Raw genomic sequence first — 21,807 nt, 5'->3', positions numbered from 1 at the left:
GGAGCTGAGAGGCGAGGCCGGCCTGGCTGCCCATGATGCAATAAGGGAAGGGGTGATAGACTACAGGAGGTGGTCCCAGCTGGATGCTGCAGTTAGACCACATCAGGAAGGAGAGGAGGAGGGAGGCTAGGCTGGCTTGTTGTTGGTTTGTTAATTTTTTTTTCTTTGTTGGGAAAATGGTAATTTTAATTAAAAGGCAAACGAGCGCTCTGGAAATTGACTTGAAGCACAGAGTTATTAAGAAGCTGTTGATGCTGTGAATTATTCCTCCCTGGGTCGCCCGCCGGGGGAGGGCGATTAGATGGGATCAGCTGCATTAATGTCCCATTTCCATGTGTGCAGGAAAAGGAGAGGGCTGGGACAGCATCCATGAGCTGTTCAGGCCGGAGGACGGGCCCCACACATGCTCCCAGCTCCTTGGGGAAGAGGGGAATCTCCTGTCCCATGGCCTCAGCGTCATTACTCAGCACAGCTCCAGCCCCAGCCACCTGGGGGCCTCCAAACACTTTGCCAACGGGACTCAGCAAAGCTTCCCACCGCCCACTGGGAAGCTGAGACCCACCCGGCAGCTGGCTACACTGGGTCAAACAGCAAGTTGGGGACCACAACCCAGATCCTAACGCCAGCTGGCCTGAAGGGGCAGCTGTGATCACAGAGGCTGACCTCCTGCAACACACAGACCAGAGGACTTCCCTGAATTCATTCCGGTTCAAACCAGAGCATCTCCCTTCGAAAACCAGCCCCTCTTCATCTCCAAATGGCCAGTGATGGAGAACCCACCCTGCCCCACTGGAGGAAGTCGTTCCAATGTCCAGCGCCTCTTGTGTCCAGTCTGAATATGTCTCGCTTCAACTTCCAGCCATCAGATCATGTCAGACCTTTGCCTGTGAGACTGGGGAGCCCACTGTACCTATTTGTTCCCCATGAAGGTGCCTCACCCCGTAACCTGCCTTTGTTAGGCTAAACAGACTGGGCTCCTGGAGTCGATCACCACAAGGCCTGCTTTCCTAGCCTTTAATTGCTGCCTTCCAGCGTGCGACTTTAACCCTTCCGGTGCTGATCCCCAGCCGTCTCCGAAGGCTGTCCAAACAATCTCATAACTCTCCCCAGCTCTTTCACGTTCTGCAGACCGGTCGAAGGTGCCCAATAATGGAGCTGCCCGAGGGGCTGCCTGGCCCTGACCCTCTCAGTTCAGCGTCCCAGTGAGGCAGCGGTTTAAGGGTACACAGCCATGCTGCACAACCGCAGAGGGCAGGGAATTAAAGAAACTGCACTGGGAATCTGAAGTCCTTAATGGGAACATTCCCAGAGTTAAAATGTGGTTAATGCCCCGGTGGTTATGAAAGCAATAGGAGGGGTAAACGTTTCAGAAGCCTCTCAGTCAAGCGCCCCTGGGGAAATGAGGAAGTCGGTGCCTGTGCCTTCTGGCCTTAAAGTCTGTGACTCTATTAATCAATTATTTGTCCTGCAGTAGCGCCTAGCAGCGCCAATCCTGGAGCAGGGCTCTCCCACACTCGGAGCTGCACAAACACAGAACAAAAAGACAGACCCTTCCTAAGGAGCTTACAGTCGGTATACAACAAGAGATGGACACACACAGACAGGGGAGTGGAAGAAGACAAGGAGACAATGCTAGTCAGCAGGATAGGCCATGACTCTCCCTACATCAGCGACCTAGCCACTGTCCAGGGTTAGTAGCCATCACAGCAAAGGAGGGACTGATGCTGATTCTATTTGTGCTGTGTTAATGCCCACACATTCAGATGGAGATTGAAGCTCCATTATGTCGGGTGCCGTATTGAGACAGGCCAAACAGATGACGGAAGGATTATTCTTATCTGTGCTGTACATATGGGGAAACTGAGGCACAGAGCAATTAAGTGACTCGCCCAAGATCAAACAGGGTGTCTGTGACAGAGCTGGGAACTGACCCAAGGTCTCTTAAGATGCTTTCACCACATGTCATCCTAGCCTTTCACACAGATCTCATCATTATCCACAAGCACAACCAGCCAAGTGGGGTCAGAGTAAGACCTTGTCCCATACACCACTGCTCACATTAGCCTCCACTGAAGGACTGGGCCACTTAGCAAGCACCATGGGCTGCAGAGGTATCAGCTATGCTGCTGCGAAGCAGCCAGGGCCCTTCGCCCAGCTCCCGGACTGGGATTTAAGCGTGCTGGTAATAAGGTGCAATCAGTTCTTGACGGCCTTTGTTCATTTCTAGCCAATTACTCATCCCGGCCAAAAGGAGGATCTGCCTTGGACGAGACCAACGTGAGCGCCATAAAAAAAAGACAGCAAATTTAGCTGCTTCCTAAATGGGACACCAAGCCACACAAATCAGGCGGCTTTTAATTACTGAAATTATTAACGAGCTGCTGGGATGAAGGGGAGCAAGAAGTGGAATTTTTCCACCCGACTTCCCTTTCCATCGCACTTGCCACCCATGACCAGCACAGGGCACTCTCAGCTTGCCAGCTCCTGCTGACTGCCAGATCTAGGCATCTGCTCTGCCAGTGGTCTGGGGCCAGGAAGGCAGCTGATGAGCCTCTTTGGAAAGAGGCAGATGCACACCCTGCGGCAGGGCTGTTAGAAAAACGTAGCAGGTCTTTTCCCCCATCTCTTTGAAGTACAGGCCGACGGGGCTTATTAGCAAGGGTGCTATGAGCTGGTCAGCACATGGCTTGGTTGGAAAACGACTTGTTTTCCACCGCGCAATTGGTGGGTGGGTTTTTCATTTGGCTTCTCAGGTGGCTGGAGGAAGTGGGGTGGGTTTGTTCAGCCTCCTCACGTCCACAAGGCAGCCGGTGGGCACGCAGGGTTGGCCCAGCCTCTGGGCAGGACGATGCGTTACAGCACAGGGACGTGTCACGCCCAAGGGAAGAGACACTGAGCCAATGCATCAATTGGATTATTATTCTTAGGTGTATTACGGTAACATGCAAGGTGTGTCCACACTGCATTATAAACCCAGGTCTAGGAGACCCGGGCTTGGGGACTCCATGTTGCTAACGCTTGTAAACCCAGGTTTACAGTTGCTGGACCCGGGTCTCAGAGCCACACTGATGCGTCCGTGCTGCACTGAAAAGAACGTCATACTCAGGTCTGCAGCTAGGTCTGTGTCCACACTGCAAAATGACAGGGCTTGGAGCCGAGTCTCAGCAGGGCTTGGGTTTGACCCTCCCCCTAGCAGGGTCCTAGGACCCTTGTCCTGAGCGCTCGCTGACCTGAGTCAGCCTAATCTGTGTGTGGATGGAAACAAGGCTTGGGCTCAAACCTTAGTGTGCAAGGTAGACAGACCCCTAGGATATGTCTACACTGGAGGAAAAAAATGCAGCAGGCAGTCTCAGCGCCTGAGTCAACTGACTCCAGCTCACGTTCCAGGGCTGGAAATAGCTACGCAGACATTCCTGCTCCCTTTGCTGAGTTTCAGAGCCCGGGCTCCACCCTGCACGGGAACCTCTACACAGCTACTTCTAGCCCCGTAGCACGAGCCTGAGCCAGCTGACCTGGCTCTGAGACTCGCTGCTGTGGGGAGGGGAGGGATTGGCAGTGCAGCCGCACCCCTGCAGACCTCAACTGAGGGTGAGCGTGATTCGTGGCCACTGGGACCAGGATTCACTGCTCTCCTAACCAGCTAGCCCCACTCACACGTCAGGATAACGGGCTATATTACAAGTCAACAAGCCGTCTGCACGGACGACACTAAATAGTATCCCGCTGTCCCGTTGTCTTCGATGTCCCGTCCAGAGGGCAGAGCTGTGGACTAGGGGCCAGTATTGCTTCTGCATCCATGCACGTGGTCCTTTCCTTCTTTCTTCGAGGGCGCAGCAATGCCAAAAACCGACCTCCGCTCTCAGTGTCCCACACAGACCCAGGGCAAGCCTAGGCACAGCGACATTTCAGACAGGCCCTCAAACAACTAGCCCCAGCGCAGCGGCTAGGTCACACTCACCCCATCTTATGGATGGGGGAATTGAGGTGAGAAATTGCCTGAGAAGGTCACACGCTAAGTATGAAGCAAAACCAACGCCTGCCCTAGACACCAGGCCTAGATTCAGTGGCTCACATGCTATTCCCCCGACCAAGGACTCAGAACAGGGGAAGACCCCAGCCCACAGCCTCCTCTCCAACCTCTCTCCAAGGGTTGGACTCTCCTCCCACTGTCTTCATGCAAGGAGGCCTGGCTCCCCCAGCATTTTGCTGGCTTTGCTTGTTGCACCTCCAGTCCTTCCCCACCAGTCACAATCAGGTTCACTGTTATTTGAGTTCACTACATCCAAGCAAGCTCAGGTGTGTCGACACCTGCTGCATCTGTGACTGCCGCGTAGACAGATCCAGTATTGACACTAGTGCAGCTACAGAAGCGGCTAAAACTCCTGAGGAAGCAAGGGGTGAAGTGTCCGGTCCCGCCGAAGTCAACAGCAAAACTCCCATGAGGACTTCAATAGGGCCAGGATTTTAGCCAAGGCTTTAGTTAAGATAAATACAATGAACGATGACTGCATGACGCTAGCTGGTGTGTCTCATTTCTGGATCTACCCTTGAAGAGAAACGAGGCAAAGGGTAAGAAGCCGCGTGAGGAGGACTGTAGCTCTTACCTCCCCTCTTTGCAGACATTCAGAGAGTGAAATCACAGAGATCTGCACATTAGAGATTGCACAAAGCGGGACCAAGGCGTGTCTTTTGCCAGCAGACACAGCAGCACGACGCGATGGATTTGGAGACACATTATTATTATTTAAAATCCTAGCCCCTGCTCCTGATTGACAAGAGTCTAATGCAGTTTTCAGTTAAATAAATAAATAAAAAGTTCAAACTTTTTGCTGTAGCCGTCCCTTCGCCAAGCAGAACACCCAGAATGCTGGAGGCCGACAGACGCCTTATAAATACAATCTATTATTTTGACAGACCCAGCAGGGGCTGCTGCTGAACAGACTCCGGTGAATTTCGCTTTCTTCTGATTTTTGTTTTAAACACTCTCTGCATTGCACACTGCCACAACTGCTTGGCTAAGGCTTCTGCCTGTTCACATGAAGCCAACTGGAGCTAGAGGTTTCTCTCTCTATGTATCTGCTCTGCCCTCCTCCAGAAGATCCCCACACAGAGATCCATCAGCAGCAGTATCGGCCACAGGACGGGCCAACCAGAACCAGCCCTTAGGACAAAAGCCCAGGTGAGGGCAATTATAGCTGGGAGAACTCAAGACGACTTTTCAATCAGGGACTCACCACTGACTTGCCCCCTCCACCAGGGAGGGGGGATGTGGTGGCTTTCGTGGAACAGAAATCCAGGCCTATCCCCATAAAATCCCACATTCCAGGCTCTTCCCCCCACATCAACAAGTTGCAGGTGCTGGCTTCATATTGCCTTAATATCTGAAAATACTGTTCCTGGGCAACTGCCCTCAGGCTTCCCACGGAGTGTAGCCGAGACCAGTGAAGGGTTTAGCACCGAGTGACACTGCAACAGTTAGCTGAGAGTTTGGGGGTGGGGAGAGGGAAGTGGAGGTGAAACATTAAACATTCAACAAGAGGGGCAGGGGGGGACACTCCCAGCCCTCCTCCCCCCGATATTTACTAACCTGGTGACTTTAAACAAAGGGAACAGAGTCCTGGCTTCTTTCCACCTGCAACTCGATGGAGCCCTGGTTAAGGACAGGAAAGGAGGAAATTCATGAATGAACACGACCCAGAAGGCAAAGTTTGCCAGGGATGGAGGGGTGGAGAGGATAAATGAATAAATCAGGCTAAACGGAGAGAAAACACAAGAGCAGCAGGAGAAAGGATCTGATACTCAAATAAAATCAGTGAATGACGGGAAGGAGAGAACGACTGTAGTTTTACAGTATTGCATCTCGTGCTCCCAGCTCATCACCGACTACAAGTTATGAGCGGGCAAAGACGATGGGACACGTCCGCACATACACACAGAACATACGTGGCACCATTCACACGCCCAAGCCCGGGTGGAGAGATCCATTTACCACTAGTCACACAGACACGACTCGCACGCCTGCCAGCTCCCTCCTCCTGTCCACACACAGCGAGCACTGCTCCCTCACATAGGAAAACCCCCACGCACGCACACACTACAAACAGAAAATCACTACATGAGCTGGGGTTCAGATGCTCCATTGGCACATCAACAGCCAGAGAGTCAATGGCCTGCTTTGATCCCTTCACACAGTCGAAGCAAGGAGTCACCGAGCAGGCAGTGGGCCCGAAGACACAGCCAGGCCCGTGGAGGAAAGCCAGGAACCTATAAATGCAGCTTTCTGGTACTCAGAAGGGAGAGGTACCAGCCTGAGACAGGGCTCCCTATGCAGTTACTACAGGGTTGGATCCAGATGACTTCTCTTGGAGCTCCTGCTTTTCAATAACCCCCAGTCACACAGTGCCTCTTATTCAAAGCCTGGAGGATTCGAAGGGAAAATAAACCCAAAACACAGAAAAACACTGTTGCTGGAGCAGATGTCCCACTCTGCCTGTGTGTGTGTGTGTGTGTGTGTGTGTGTGTGTGTGTGTGTGTGTGTGTGTGTGTGTGTGCGCGCTTGCGCACAAGTGCTTTGGGGGGGTGTACACACACACACAAATATATTGGGGGACCAAGGTTAGAAACACACAGAACTCTCCATAGGTGAATAAACACCTTTCAAAACTAGGGTCCAGACAGTGGTGGATTAACAAATTTGCCATCCCTAGGCCCTCAAAAAAATCCCCCCCCCCCCGCCAGCTCATCTCCACGCCCGTGGCAAGCCTGGGAGGGAAGGGGGAGAAGGGGAGTTGCGGCGTGCTCAGGGGGTGGTGGCGGTGGCGGTGGACCGGAGGTGAGCTGGGGCGGGGATCGGTTCCCGGCCCCCCACCCAGGTTACTCCCCTCGCCCGCAGGTCCCAGCTTAACCCTGCTCTGCCTCCTCCAAGCGTGCTGCTATTCGCTTCTCCCTCCCTCTCTCCCTCCCTCCCAGCACTTTCGCAGGGCAAGCCTGGGAGGGAGGTGGGAGGAGACGGGCCGGGGATTTGGGGAAGGGGCAGAGTTGGGGAGGGGGTGCGAGGGAATTTGCCACCCTTGCAAATTTGTTGGCCTAGGTGATAACATGCCGCTGGGTCCAGACCTCACCTGGCATAGCTGGTATGACTCCACTGAAACCAACAAGGCTGTCCCGATTTACACCAGTGGAGGATCTGGCCTCAGGCCTTTTTTTTGGCAGTGGGGATGAGGGAATCACTGAACCCCCAACTCCGTGGTTAGGGCCCAGACACATGCACACTGGAAGTCAGTGCTTGCTTTTGCAAGAAGCTAATGAAACGGCCACAGGCCCTGCCTTACAGAGAGGCACCAGGGACCAAATGGCTGCAGATCCGCTATTAACACCAGAGCACAGTGGTGAGCAAAAGAAGAACTGAACTGAGAGGAAAAACTCCCGGCTATGAGCACAATTCGACTGCCACATCCCCGGAGGGGAGACTATGAATAAGCCGCTGTCACAAAACATATCAGACAATCCCCCACTCCCTCAAGGCCTGGACAAGCTCTCTAATAAATCCTCCAGCTTCCTCTCCCTTGGCTTCCCTATCAGCCCCAAGGCTGAGCAGGTCTCTTTCAAAGATCCTTCTCCAGCGGAGAACTCGGAGAACTCGCAGGACAGTGATGCTCTGGGAATCCCCACAGCGGTGCCCCAGAAGGCACGGACCATGGAGATGCCCGAGTTGGAGCTGGGACATGGCTGAGCCTAAACTAGCAGCCAGAAACTGCTGCTCACAGAAGGCTGCGTCTGCCTTCCCCACCATGGGGATTAACTGTCTGCCCTGGCGCACGCGTGGGGGACACACGGTCGGAATGGAGATGATGCACATTTCAGGACAGGTGGCATTACACCTGCCAGGTTACAGACACCTGGCTCCAGACATTTGCTGAGCCAGGCATGATTATCATCATGGCAGATCCCATGGCATTGCCACCAGTGGGAGCCATCATGCCGCAGGCCCTGCTCTGCAGGACAAACTCTGCCTGTGGCTCCCGGCAACCACTCAGCAATCGCGGCCTTTGGGTTGGTTTTCTGATCCCCGTATTGTTCCGAGCTGGTCTCTCCCTGGCATAATCGTTATGAAGCAAATGAATCCTCAGCGTCAAGCAGGCTCTTCTTTAAACTCTGGGTGGGTGTATTTAGGGGTGGGCACACACACCCCATCTGAGGATGGAAACACGGCACAGGAGGGTTAAATGCTGAGTCCAAGCCGTGCCAGGCGCATGGGACACACAGCCCCCGATCTCCCTTTGATCCTTTGTGTTTAGGGACTAGGGAGGTGGGGGGGGCTGTTGTTTTCTTCTCATTTCTGCACGGTTCAAGGCTGTGTGGCTCGAGGGCGAGGGAGGGGGGAGGCCTTGGCTCTCACAAGAGCCTCATTCTTTAAGTGCTGGCAGTGGTATGGGGCGGGGGCTGCACCCAGCTCCAGCTCCGCTCGCCTTGTGCATTTCTGCTGTTGCTGCTTGACAGTCTACCCCCCTCCCTTTTGATCCCCACTGTCCTCGCAGGGGCATCAGTCTTTCCATCGCTGCCTATCTGGGTCATGGCCCTGTGGGTTCAGACAAGTGGCAAAACAGGCCAGGGCCTTCTCCGGGAGTCCCCTCCCTCCCACAGGAATGGTGTAACCAGGCCAATGAATAGAGCACGGGGAGGATGATAAACCCCATTTACCGGGACAACATAAATCAATCAATCTGTGACATTGAGTGAGACCCGATCTACACCACAACCAGAACCAAGCTGATGCCATATATGTTACACTGGCAGCATAGCCCAGTGGGTAGGGAGTTGGAGTGGGACCAGGTAGGTGCTAATCCCCCCTCTGCCACTGACCTGCTGCATGATCTTGGTCACGTCACTTCCACTCTCCATGCCTCCATTTCTCCTTCTATCCTTCATGGGCCTTGTCTATTTGGGGCAGGGCCTCGGATTGCACAGCACCTAGCCAAATGCCCTGGTCTCAGCTGGGACCTCTAGGTGTTAACGTAACACAAATAATCAGAAAGGTTCTAGAGCAGAGCTGGGAGCGCCAAAGCTCGGGCCAGGTTCTAAACATTCCAACTTGGGTCCCTGCCGGTCGGTACCTAAATAAAAGCAGCCGGATTTTTCTGAAAGGTGCGAGTGCCTGGGGATTTCAGCAGAAGTTGTGGGCACTCATTACCCCTGCAAAAATTAAAGCCGTTCTGGTCCATAACAGCCCAAGTTTCCTTCCTCTTCCTACCTGGGCAGAGGCAGGGAAGGCGGGGTGGGACTCTGGTTACAAATCAGCAACTAATTAAGTCCATCCTGATTGAGCAAGGCACTTCAGCCCACACAAGTCCCATTATGGGGTGGCCACGCTAGGCAAAGGAGTATGTTCTTAGTATGTGCTAGTTAACACGTGGGAACCAGCATGGGGTAAAATCTTAGTAGAAACAAGGCAGTTGTAGTTTTAAACCATTAGCAGGTCCAGGTAAACACTAGGTTCTCCCGTAGCCTTTACCTTGACCTGCTATAACGTGTGAAAGCTACAAACCGCCTTGTCCTCACTAAGATTTGACTTCAGGTTAATTAGCAGCTGTTAGATAACAAGGTAAGAAGACAAGGCCATGGATTTCAATAGGACTTAAGCAGGTGGATGAGGAAAGATTGAAATATCCACATTGCTTTCTTCTTTGATTTCTTTCCCTCTTCTTGCAGATCCAGTGGAAAGGAAATAGAGCAAACATGCGAGTGAGAGAAAGGAGGAGGCATATGGGGGGAGAAATTGCTAGCTTTCTTCACCCCGTAGAGACCTCAGGAACCATTAAAAGCCTTTCTGAGACAAGCATGTGCTTAAGTGCTTTGCTGAAGCAGGTCCTCTGTAGGCAAAGGCAGGATCTAAGTTAAATCATGTTAGCTGTGGGTTATTGCTGGAGTTTTCATTCTTGGGATGAGGACAATGGGGTTAATTTGTTCTTGTAATTTTTTGCACACAATGTCAAGGACGGTCAGACCTTGGCTGATCACTGGTAAGTAGAGGGTAGTAACTGGAATAGATAAGCATGGAGATGCCTAATTTTCATGCATCCAGGCTTCAAAACGTTGCTCTTTTCTACTCTACAGCTTTTTTATAACTGGGTCCTGCCTGGATGAGGCTGTGGCCACAGCATAGGTGAGACCTCGCTGGGTCACACCAGGAACTGGGAGAATCCGGGCTCGTGAATGGATTTTGCAAAGTAGCGTGTAAACAAACAAAACACAATGGGGAAAAAACCCCAGCCAGACAATGGGAACAGCTCCCTAAGCGTACCCTGCTCGATTTTGTAGGTCAGGTTTAATCATTAACAGGATAATGTGCTAGGAGAGTAGTTGCAGCTGTCATAGTTACTACAATAACACTTGGGCCCTGATCCTCAAAGGTCTTTACCTTATAGCCCACCACTGAGATCAGGGCCCTGTTGCACTGCGGGACATACATGCACATGCAAAGAGACACCCCTGCCCCAAAGAGCTTACAGTCCAAACACACTCGACCAACAAAGGGTGGGAGGAAAGAACAATCATTATCCCCATTTCACAGACGGGGAACTGAGGCACCAAGAGATGAAGGGACTCGCTCGAGGTCACCCAGGGAGCGGGTGGCAGAGCGGGAAACTGGACGGAGCACTCCTAAGCCCATCCTGTGCCTTTCTCTCCCTGACTTTGCAGCAGGAATGGAGTGATACAGCCCTGCCTCTGCTTTTAACCCGTTATGGATCTGTGATGGCATGGGGACTCACTGTGTGTGTGGCGGGGGGACAGGGGATGAGCTCGTTCTGGTTCTTGGCTGGGGAGGGGAAAGGAGAGACGGGTCCAGGAATTTCCAGTTTGCAGTAATGCCACCTTGCCCAGCTATTGCATCTTTCAGCCAAGGGTCTCAAAGAGCAGTGCGGTCACAGAGGTACCAAACGGGAGTCAGAACAGGGTTCCAGGCTCAGCTCTGCCACTGAGCCGCTAGGTGCAAGTCACTTCCCTGCTCTGTGCCTTAGTTTCCCCACCGGTGACACGGAAAGAACATGGATTCCCCTTCTCGGAGGGCTTGGATCCGAAAGGAAGAGGGCTAATAATTGTGAATGAAACGTCACCCCCCGGCCCTGAGTTATTCCTGATTGAGAAACGGATGCGCAAAGAGGCTGAGTGACTCACCCAAGATCATACAGCGATCCAATGGCACCAACAAAGTCAGGAGTCCTGGCTCCCAGCTCTCCTCCTACGGGCCCTGATTCAGCGAAGCACTGAAGTGCACGTTTGCCTTTAAGCAGGGGTGCAGTCCCATGGAAAGGTGTCACTGGATCACGGCCCCAGTCGCTGGGCTGAGTTTCATCGTTCTGCAAAACTCCCCTCCACGACGACTGCCACGAGGCTGCGACCCTGAGCTGAGGCAGCTGGGCTGGGCTCTGCATTCAGCCTCACTATCGCCCCCACCCCAAAGTGCAGGAAAAGGGGAATTTGCCCACGGACAATCATAAAGCAAATGTCAGGGGTTTCTGTTTACCCAAATACACAGCAGGAGGCCGATCTGAGCTCTGGACACCTGCCTTTCCACACAGCCCTACTGAGCCACAAAGCACAGCCTGGGTCTGACCGGGGTGTGGCAGGAGGGAAAGCGAAACAACACGAGAGGTCCTGAGGCCTAGGCAAGCCCCCCATTTTCATGGCCCCTGCAACCCAGTGCTCGCCTTAGGGAATGGTGAGTCCCCGGCAGCAAACGGCGCAGTTGGGACCTGCAAGGGCTAATGCCAGGGAGAAGGGGCACGTGAGACATGGGGGCTGGGGGGAGTGTGTCTAGTGGGGCAGCATCTGGGCATTGTTCTTCATTCCTCCAGAGAAAGGAGGGATGTGAGAGGAGGGGGGGACTCTCCTTCGCAGCGTCCTTGAGTGTCCTTTAGAGGCTTTGCTTTTCACGCAGTGCAGCGGATGAAGAAAGACTGAAAAATCCCAAATTGTTCTCTGATTTCCCCACCCCCAGCCCTATACAGGGAACGGAGAGAGCGCGCAAGCGAGCAGGAGGGGGGGCGTGTGGGGGGAGCAATTGCTGACTGTCTTCACCCTGTGGAGACCTCGGGAACCATTAAAAGCCTCTCGGAGAGAAATCAGCACCGCAGCAGCCAGGCACCAGGAGAGAAACGCTCTGACTCTGAACGAGTCGCCAGCACTCCCTCCCGCGGCTGCCCACCCAGCGCTCCAAGGCGTCTGCTACGGGCGCTTCGTGGCTGCACTGGGAAGGGGGCGTGGAGAGCCAATTGCCCCCCCGCCCCACGCAGGGCTCTGGTCAGGGAACATCACATGGGCCCCCTCACACCCTTGTGCAGCCAGAGCACAGACTGCAGGCCCATGGCTACAGTGCTACCCAATCCATGTTGGTCAGTCTCATGGTCACAGGATTTTAAAAATCGTAAATTTCATGATTTCAGCTATTTAAATGTGAAATTTCACCATGTTGTAATTGTTGGGGTCCTGACCCAAAAAGGAGTTGAGGGCGCACAAGGTTCTTGTTGCAGGGGGTTGTGATACTGCTGCCTTTACTTCTGCACTGCTGCTAGCAGCAGCGCTGCCCTCAGGGCTGGGCGGGTGCAGAGCGGCGGCTGCTGGCCAGGAGCCCAGCGCTGAAGGCAGAGCTGCCGCCAGCAGCAGTGCAGATGTAAGGATGGCATGGGATGGTATTGCCACCCTTACTTCTGTGCTGCTGCTGCCGGCAGGGTGCTACCTTCAGAGCTGGGCGCCCGGCCAGCAGCCACCACTCTGCCCCCGCCCAGCTCTGAAGGCAGCACAGAAGTAAGGCTGGCAATTCCATGACCCCCCCAAAATAACCTTGTGACCCCTCCTCTCTCTGCAACACCCTTTTGGGTCAGGACCCCCAATTTGAGAAACACTGGCCTCCCCCATGAAATCAGTATAGCTTAGGGTAAGAGCACAAAAAAAACATTTCACGGGGGGAGACCAGATTTCATGACCCGTGATCCTTTTTGCATGGCTGTGAATTTGGTAGGGCCTGACCCATGACGTTACCCCTGCCTGTGTCACAGGGAGCTCGGGCTGCCCCCACAGCCCTTCCCCTACCCCAAGGCACACATGGAAATTCAATGACTCACCACTGAAGGGCCAACCTCAAGATTCAAGGGATGGGTGGGTGAGTGAAAGGGGGTTCTAGGTACAAAGGCGGGGGACAACCTGGGGTGCAGTGGCTGTGCCTGTCTGGCTACCACCCCTGCTGGGTATGTGGGGCACTGGCCTTTGATGTCAAGTGGCTTCTCTTCCCCTAAAAAGCATGTCCTTTGTGATGTCATCATGCAGAATGACACTGGGGGATGCAACATCCCGCCTCCCCCCTTTCCAGCTTTAACTCCCAGCTCAGCCCCGTTCCCATCACTGCTCCCCGCAGCCATTCTGGCAGCAAGCCAGGAACCTTAGCAGGCTGAGAGGGTGGGCAGAGAGCCCCCAACCCCACCATCCCGCCCCCATTTAGCAGTGAGTGGGGGTGCCCCTGCCTGGCACAGGGAGGCAGGGCTGGGAAGCAGGCTGACAGGCCCAGGAGCCGGCAGACGCTCTGTTTGGTCTGGGCAATGTGTTTTTAATGAGCCATAGAATGCTTTTCAAATTATGTTGGAATCATTAATTTCCCCGAAATGAGACAGATTCCCTCAGTCCTGAGGCACTACCAGTGCTGCCTCCTGTGCTCACAAGCCTGGGTCTCTCACTCTCTCTCTCTCTGCATCTCGGCTTTACGACCGTGGCAGGGCTATTTTGCACAGCTCAGCGCTCAGATCGGCCTTTGCACAAGCGGGTGCGCATCCCCTATCCCCCCCCCCCCGTTCTTTAAATCAAAGGGCAGCTGGGAAGCAGCACCAGAGCCATAAAGCAAACGCGCTTCACATCAGAGGGTCAGCAGCAGCAATGGCAGGATTCACGCGGCTGCGCTGGGCTAGGGGATGGAGCTGAATATAAACGACCAGGAGCGCCAAAGGCCGAGAGCAAGGAAGAGAGTTTGCAGTGGGAGACCCAGGCACTGGTGGGATTGGGAACTTGCACCGCCCCAGTCTGGTGATTAGCCCTAGGATTTTTAGTGAGGGGGGCAGGGGAAGGAGCCCTCCCCTTAGGGATGCCTCCCTCCCCACAGCACCCTAGAGAATCTTTCCTAGGTATGCTAGTGAGCCCAGTGCAGGCTGGGACAGGGGGTGAAATTTGGTGTTGTGGCCCCAGCAGAGGGGCCTCCCTGCAGGGCAGGGCGGGGGGAGAAAGGGGGCTTTAAGTCCAAGGGAGCAGATGCTGCTCTGGATGCTGCAATAACCCCTGGGGCGCCTCAGGGCTGTGTCCCAGCAGCATGAGCTCTGTGTATCCCCTCTCATGCCCAGTGCTCCCCCTGTGCCGGGACTGGCAAGGGGAGGGCAGCTCTAGGAGAACTCTCCCCCAGCTCCCCGTGGCCTCTGTTCTGGCTGCTGGGAGCCAGACTTGTGTAAGCGGAGCTCAAGCCGTAAAAATCGGGGTGTGGACGCTGTGGCTCGGCCAGGTGGAGGGGGGAGGCTAATCACCCGAGCTCAACCCTGGGGGCTCAGTGGCTTCCTTGGCGAGAGACGTAAACTCCTGGAGCCATTGAAAACCCAGAGTGTGTCGGCCCCGCTCCCAGCGTACTCCACGGGACTAGAGAATGGGGGTGTGGTGGAGGGGAGTGGGGGGATCTTCATGCAAACAAGCCCCTACAAACTTCAGGTATTATTCCCCACTCCTCATCTAAAGCATTTACAGCCCTGGGTTTGAACAGGGATGATCCTAGCAGCGGCTGGTGGGCAGCACGGCCTGGCAGGTCTCATGGGGATGGCTCAGGCCAAATTCCAGGTGAAGCTTCACTGATTCCCCCCTGCCTCCCCAGCCCCAGTCTCACTGCAGAGTAGCAGTTAATTCCTCCCCCTCTCCAAAACAAGGCTGGCTGCAGATTGGGTTCGTCAGAGTCCTGTCCTCCGCCTTTACACAGGATCCTGCACTGCCTTGGCTGATCCTAGCCCTTGGGGGACAGGAGTCAAGTCAGGAGGTCCGTGTAGAGATGCGTCAGCACAGCTGAGAGATCCGGGTCCAGCGGCTGGACACCCAGGTTCATCATGCAGGGGGGACGCTCCACCACGGGCTTGAAAACACTGCGTCTGCGAGCCCGGGGCCCACGGACCTGGGTTTACAATGCAACGTCGGCACACCCACGAGTGCTCAGTGTGACGCTTAACCCTCCTTGCACCCGCCTCCCCTCGTGGTTACAGTGTGATGCAGCCACCTCGCACCACGGGGCAGGGCCAAGGTCTCTGTGCAGCCATCACTCAGCTGCGGCTGCTAGCGGGGGGGCTTTGACTGATACTTGCAGGGAGATGGACACCAGAGCCCACTGGCTCTCTCTTCCTGCTCCATTTCCTGCTCCTTGCTGAACGCTCCCCCCCCCCCATTGCTGACTCATCCAAGCTGGTTCTGCCTCACCAAGGCTGGCTCTTCCCTCCCGGCCTGCCCTCCCCTGCACACACCACTGGCCTTGCAGACTGAGGTCGCCTGCATTGCATACACTCTCCATCCCTGCTGCAATGCCACAAACAGGAGGTCGCCTGGTGCTGGGGATTCTCAACGGGGGAGATGTCTGAATTGAAGGCGAAGATGAAAACAGACCAGGGAATGCCAGAAAGCAAAACGGTCCTAATCGCCCAGGCGGTGCCTTGGAAAGGGTCCTGCCATCTGAAACCCTCCGTGGACACCACTGCAGGGGACAAGAGGAGATGGGCCTGCCAGGTGGATGGCCAGGAACCAGCGTTTGCTGTTCAGTGACACAATAAGGAGAAGAGAGGGTAGAATCTGATCTTCCAATGTGCTTCTTCCCAGCACTGCATGGGGGGGATGAAGCGGGGCAGATCCGGGCCCTTCTCTGCCCCACCCCACAGCAGAATCAGCAGGAGAATCAAGGTTCTTTAGACACAACGCCAAAGCAAGACAGGCAACCATTTATATATAATATAATAGCAGCCACTAAGACCCGTCTACACTAGGATTTTACATTGGTATAGCTAGGCCCCTCAGGGGCCACACCCCTGACAAACCTAACCCCTGATGTTCACAGCACCAGGTCCGTGGGGAGGTCAGTTACCTATGCCAATAGGAGAACTCCTCCTGTCGGAGTAGGCAGCATCCACACCGCAGCGCTGCAGCTGTAGCATTTTAGGTGTAGACAAGCCCTAAGATCAGGACTTCATTGCGGGGGGGAAGGAGGGAAGGGGCTGTACGTACAGAGTGAAAGACAGTCCCCACCTTGAAGAGTTTCAAATCTAAGACAAGCAAGCTAGGGGGGGCTTGTGGACTCGGTGCTTCACGCCCGTGTTTGAGCATCCACACTGTACTGTGAACCTGGGTTTACAATTGCTGGACCCAGGTCTCCAGCTGTGTTACTGCACCCACACTCCGCTACGCAATCATGCATGGCAGGGAGGAGGCCTTTGGCTGCCATCACAGCGGGGGAAGATGTCCGGAGCCAGAAGCAGCTGGACTGGCTCCTGAAACAGCAGGAGGAGCTCCCATGCCTGAGACCCCCCAGCCCCAGCCCTACGAGGAGTGCAGCGAACTCCCAGGGTACGCCTGACAGGGAGAGCTGGATTTGGTGACCCAGCCAGAAGGACTCCTGTAAATCTGCTACGTAGGCCCCTCCTGAATTCAAGGGGTTGCGCTGGCCTTTTTTACCTTTGGAGCCACCCCAGGAAGAGTTTATTCTCAGAGGCATTGGAACTTTGGCTTCCTTTTTGGTTCTCCTCTCATAAAGAAATATAAAAAGGTCTAGAAATGACAGAATCCACCTGCAAGGACAAGAGATGGGCCCTGAGGGGGTTCCACCCAGTGTTTATAACCGGGGGATCCCACCAGGTGGGTGAAACACCCAAGGGGGACCCGTTTACATCCCCACTGCACAAATAAGAAAAATCAAGGCACAGAAGGATTAAGTGACTGGCCCAAGGTCACAGAGCGAGTTGATGGAAGGGCCAGAAACTGAACCCAGATCTTCCAAGCTCTAGCACGGTGCCTTCATGACAAGACCAGCCTGGTTCTCTACCTCAGTCGGTCCCACTCCCACAGCACGTCCTAGGAGAGGGTTTCATGGTGTCAGAGTTCAAGGCTAGAAGGGAGCAATAGATCTAGTCTGACCTGTACATCAGAGGCCATTGCATTTCACTCAGATCCCCCGCATCTGAAACCCAATGACTTTGACTGAAGCATTCCAGCTCTCAGGAGACTAAACTGCCGTGTGCCACAGGCAGAGACCAGGAAAGACCAGGGTTACGGCTACACTGCAGCTGGATTCCCAGTGTGGCCAGACAGACTCGAGTTAGCTGCCCGAGTCCAAGCCTGCCCGAACCCCTGGGTCCGAGCTCTGGTCACTAGCCCAAACCACTGCCAGCACTGCACTGTCCATGCTGCTAGTTCTGCTCTCTGTCTATCTGTGCTGAGAATCACACCTTCCCGCTGCATTCTCGACATGCCCCACGGTGCCACCGACACGTGAGGCCACTGCAGTGGCAGGGAGTTGATTAGGCAAGAGATGCCCAAATGATCCCAGTTTGTCCTTTTCTCCTAACAGGCCGGGCAGCCTGAAGAACCGTCTCCTCTCTTCAGGGTGCCATGCTGTGGAAACCAGATTCAGACCAAAGGAAAACACTGGCACAATCACTTACAATGCTGGGACATCCTCGCAGCATTAACCAGCCCCGCCCCGTGGGAGATCTTGGCTAAATTCCTAATCCCAGCACTTCATTCCCTGGGCCAGCAGGCTGTGGTCGTGCCCTGGAGAGCTCTGCTTCCTGGGGAAAGGAAATGCTGCACACAGAACAGGAGCAGCGATCCCTATCGGTGACAGGTGGGGTGGAGAACCCCTCTCGGTTCTCCTGGACCCAGATATCAGCTGCATGCTGTGGGGTTGGGGATGGCAAAGGTCTCCCTGAAGGTCAATGGGGAGTTTTGCCTGCATAAGGGCAGAATCGAAACCAGCCATCCCCTCATCTTCCAGCTGGTTAACATCCCCACAGCAACCGACATGGACGGTTTTCCTTGGAGAAGTCAGCATTCCCCAGCCACCTGCCTCTCTTGCCAAGAAGAGACACTGATCACAGGGGGAGCAGAGCTTTGCACGCAGTCAGCTGGTTTCTCTCCTTCCCGGAAAACAACCATCAAAGACTTAACAGGAAACATTCAAAGGCCGAGCACGGTGCTTAGCAATGGCCACTGGGGCCTGTTGGTTTGCCGCTGAGAGGGGATTTCCTCCGAGCTTTGCCTTGCTGGTTGTGCATCCACCTTCCCGTTTCATGAGAACACCGTGCTTTGAGCTTCCACAGGTTCTTTTATTTTAGGATCTCAAAGTGCTTGATAAAGTGCTTTATAAACTCGCGCACACACCCCGCTGGGAGTTAGACGCCATCCTCCCTGTTTTACAGATGGGTAAACTGAGGCATGGAAAGGTTAAGCCTAAAAGTCAGTGGCAGGAAGAGAATCTAGGTCTAACCTAGCCAACCCCCTAGGTAACACGGTCACTCCAACACGCTCAGCCCCCCATGTGGCTGTCCTGAAGGGCAAGACTCCACTGGTCACTTCCAAACCTTGGCTTCCCATGCGGGTGGCTTTCAGCACCTGGTGCTGCAGAGATCCCGGCATCACCCCCCGGGCCTAGACGAACACACTCAGGTCCGGCCTGCCTTCTGCATTGGGGTCAGCTGCTTCATCCGAGCCCTCGCATCTCACCCCGGAGATTAGACTCTAATAATAGCAGGAGGAAAGTGCTGGATTTTTCCATGCATGAAGATCTAAAATGACTTTTATTTTGAGCACGAGCCTGGCTCGTTAACATAAGCTGCCCGGGCAAATGGAAAGCCCCGAGTGCCGTGACAGCGCTGCTCCAAATAACAGGGGAAGGGACAGTTGATTCATCTTCCATTCTGCCCTTGCCAAACGTAATGGCAGCCACAGAAAGAAAGTCAACTGACAGGTGGTTGTTTCGCCCCCTATTACTGTGTCACTCAGCCCGGCTTAGAGCCTGCGGAGACAGCGGGGAATGGGGGGCCGGGAGGTGGGTGGGCAGAGAGTGGCACTACTCCTGCCCTTCTGCAAGGTCAGGAAATGGCTGCGGGGCCCAGCTCTCCACTAGGTGAGAGCAGGGGACCCGAAACTGTGCAGTGCCTAAAGGTCCTGACTAAGGCTATGTCTACACATAGGGCAGCGTGCAGAGTAGAGACACTACCATGCAGCGACATGCCGCAGTGAACGGCCTTTGTCTGCTGCCAGAGCCTTTCCCCGCTTCCTCCCACCCTGCCAGACCCTTCCCTCCCTGCTGGAGACTTTCCCCGCTTCCTCCCTCCCTGCCGGAGCCTTTCCCCGCTTCCTCCCTCCCTGCTGGAGCCTTTCCCTGTGGTGGGGAGTAGTTCCAGCACCAGGGAGGCAGTGGGGACACTACATGGCTAAAAACAGCAGCATGGACATAGGAGGTGCTGCTTGGGTGAGTAGAGAGCCACGTAGGAGATTGACCCTGGGGGCTCAGTAGCGTAGAGCACGCTAGTCTGCCTGCCTATGCTGTGCTGCACCGTCTACACAGCTGTGTATACCTGTGTTAGCTTGGCATGCAGTAACTGTACTCTACATGCATGTACCCTAAGATCCAGTCCTCACCACGCTAGGCGCTGTACATACAACACGCGAGAGAGACCCTGCCCTGAGGAGCGTGCAGTGTGAAGAGAAGACATACCAAGGAGGTATTGTTATCCCCATTTCACAGAGAGATCACAAGTAACATTTTCAAAGGTGCCTAAATCCCACTGGAAGCCCAGGGGACTTATGCTCCTAAATCACTTTGGCACTATTGAAAATATGGCCCTAAGTAACTCCCGCAGGGTCACACTGGAGATCTGTGACAGCCCTGGGAATTGAGCCCTCTCCCACATCCCACTCCAGTTCCCAGCTCTGCCTCTGCCTTACCCTGTGACAGTGGACTGGGGCTTTAGGTTCCCCCCCCACCCCTGCCCTCACCTTCCCCCAGTGAATAGGTCGTTAAATGAGAACAATAGCAAGAGCACCCGGGATGAGATTTTGATGACTTCTGAGATCCCCCCTGCAGCCAGGCCAGGATTCTACCTCGGGCACTTGGCCCGCTCTGGTTTTAAATGGGCTAGTGATGGAGAGGCCATGCTTTGATATGGCAGTAGCGAGAGGGGACAGTGGCTTTAGAGGATATAAGTCCTAGGTCCGATCCGGAGCAGGATACGGATGCCACAGCCCATGGAAGGGACATGAAAACTCAAAGGTGGATCCTGGACCTGAGCTAATCGACAAGCTGTAAGGTGGAAGCCTATAAATCTAGGGAGCCAGTTAAAACAGGGAGGCTAGGAAACTCGCTTCCCCTACTCTATTCCCCCCCCCCCCCCCGCTGCTTCTCCTGATCCCTACCAAAGCCATCCTGGCTACCTAGAAGAACCTCCCAGCCCCATTCCTCTGCCCTCTCCAGGAGGGGTACCTCACGCACAAATGTAGCAGCTGCGTTTGTGTGGTTATGAACACGGGAGACATCACACCACACCTGCTGCTGGGCTGACTGCTGAAGCTCTGAGCTAGTGCCCCAGGCTAAGGGGAGCTGGATTATGTTCACTGCGGCCTCTTGCATGGGCTCTTCTCCCAGCTCATTGGGGGAAGGTGAGGGTAGGGGTGGGGGGGACCCTAAAGCCCCAGTCCACGGTCACAGGGTAAGGAAGAGGCAGAGCTGGGAACTGGAGTGGGATGTGGAAGAGGGCTCAATTCCCAGGGCTGCCGAAGATCTCCAGTGTGACCCTGCGGGAGTCACTTGCTTCTGGGGGGCACAGATTTATAACATCTCTTCCTGCTGCTGGCAGGTGTGTCCCAGTCTCATTTTGTTGTGATAAAGATGTTTCCCACCCCAGGGAAAGCAGGAGAAAGACCTCCAGACCACAGACCCCGTTAGACTGGTTCAGGCCTGGTTTACACCTCAAACTTCACTCCACCCAGCTACGTCGCCCAGGGGTGCAGAACATTCATGCTGTTAAGCCCCGGTGTAGACACCACCAGGGGGTGGACGAATGTTAGCCACACACTGCCCCTCGAAGGGGGGTGGGGGACAGAAAACCCCTCTGTTGCTGCAACAGGCATCTGAGTTCCTGTCAGTTCAGCCCCTACCGTAGACTGCAGCAGGGGCTTTTCCGGCAGCTGGGAACAGCTAGTGTATAGGAATGGGCTTGCCATGACCCCTTCCTGCCCTGGATACACCTCTAGGGCGGGTGGTTCCTGCGGGGGCATAGAGGCAGCTCTGCAAAGGTGGGGAGGACCCTAACACCAGGAATAGGCCCCACAACTTCGGGGTCAATTCCCTCCAGAGAAGACAGGAGTCCACATTATATGGCTGGGTCATATCCTAGGCTTGGGAGGATGGTCCACTGGTTAGTCTGGGACGTGGGTTCGTGGGCCCTTGTGCAAGTCACTTAGTTTCTCAGTGCCTCAGCTGCTGAGCTGTACAATGGGGATAACCCCCCAACAGCATTATAGGGATAAATATATTTGCGGCGCTGAGCTCCTGAGGCAACAGGGGGCAGCAGCACCATGACAGCTAGGCTGGGGGATTTTGGGGGGGAGCTTTGTTCTTCTTGCCGGGTGCTCTAAGGACCCCTAAAATAAAACCACAAGGAGAAACTTTCGGTGACCAAGAATCAGCCGCACCACACTGCAGCTCCCGCCCTCCAGCTTAGATGGTGCACATCTACCAGCATCACTACAGTG

The 21,807-nt window shown here is 54.6% G+C and overlaps 1 protein-coding gene across 16 annotated transcripts in view; it reads right to left on the bottom strand.

Annotated features, from left to right (window-relative positions):
* SRCIN1 (SRC kinase signaling inhibitor 1) overlaps window positions 1–21,807 on the bottom strand; it is a 181,919-nt gene that overhangs the window by 141,538 nt on the left and 18,574 nt on the right. For 12 of the 16 annotated variants that reach the window (XM_030541435.1, XM_030541434.1, XM_030541440.1 and 9 more), the window contains exon 3: window positions 5,588–5,650. The exons of the other annotated variants lie outside the window; for them this stretch is intronic. In XM_030541435.1, coding sequence (XP_030397295.1) covers window positions 5,588–5,650 — 63 coding nt within the window. The remainder of the gene's footprint in view (window positions 1–5,587; window positions 5,651–21,807) is intronic. 16 annotated transcript variants of the gene reach the window in all.

This window comes from Gopherus evgoodei, chromosome 23 (assembly GCF_007399415.2).
Source record: "Gopherus evgoodei ecotype Sinaloan lineage chromosome 23, rGopEvg1_v1.p, whole genome shotgun sequence".
Lineage (NCBI taxonomy): Eukaryota > Metazoa > Chordata > Testudines > Testudinidae > Gopherus > Gopherus evgoodei.
Note: the sequence above shows the minus strand (reverse complement) of the source record. Positions and strands in the feature narration are given on the sequence as shown.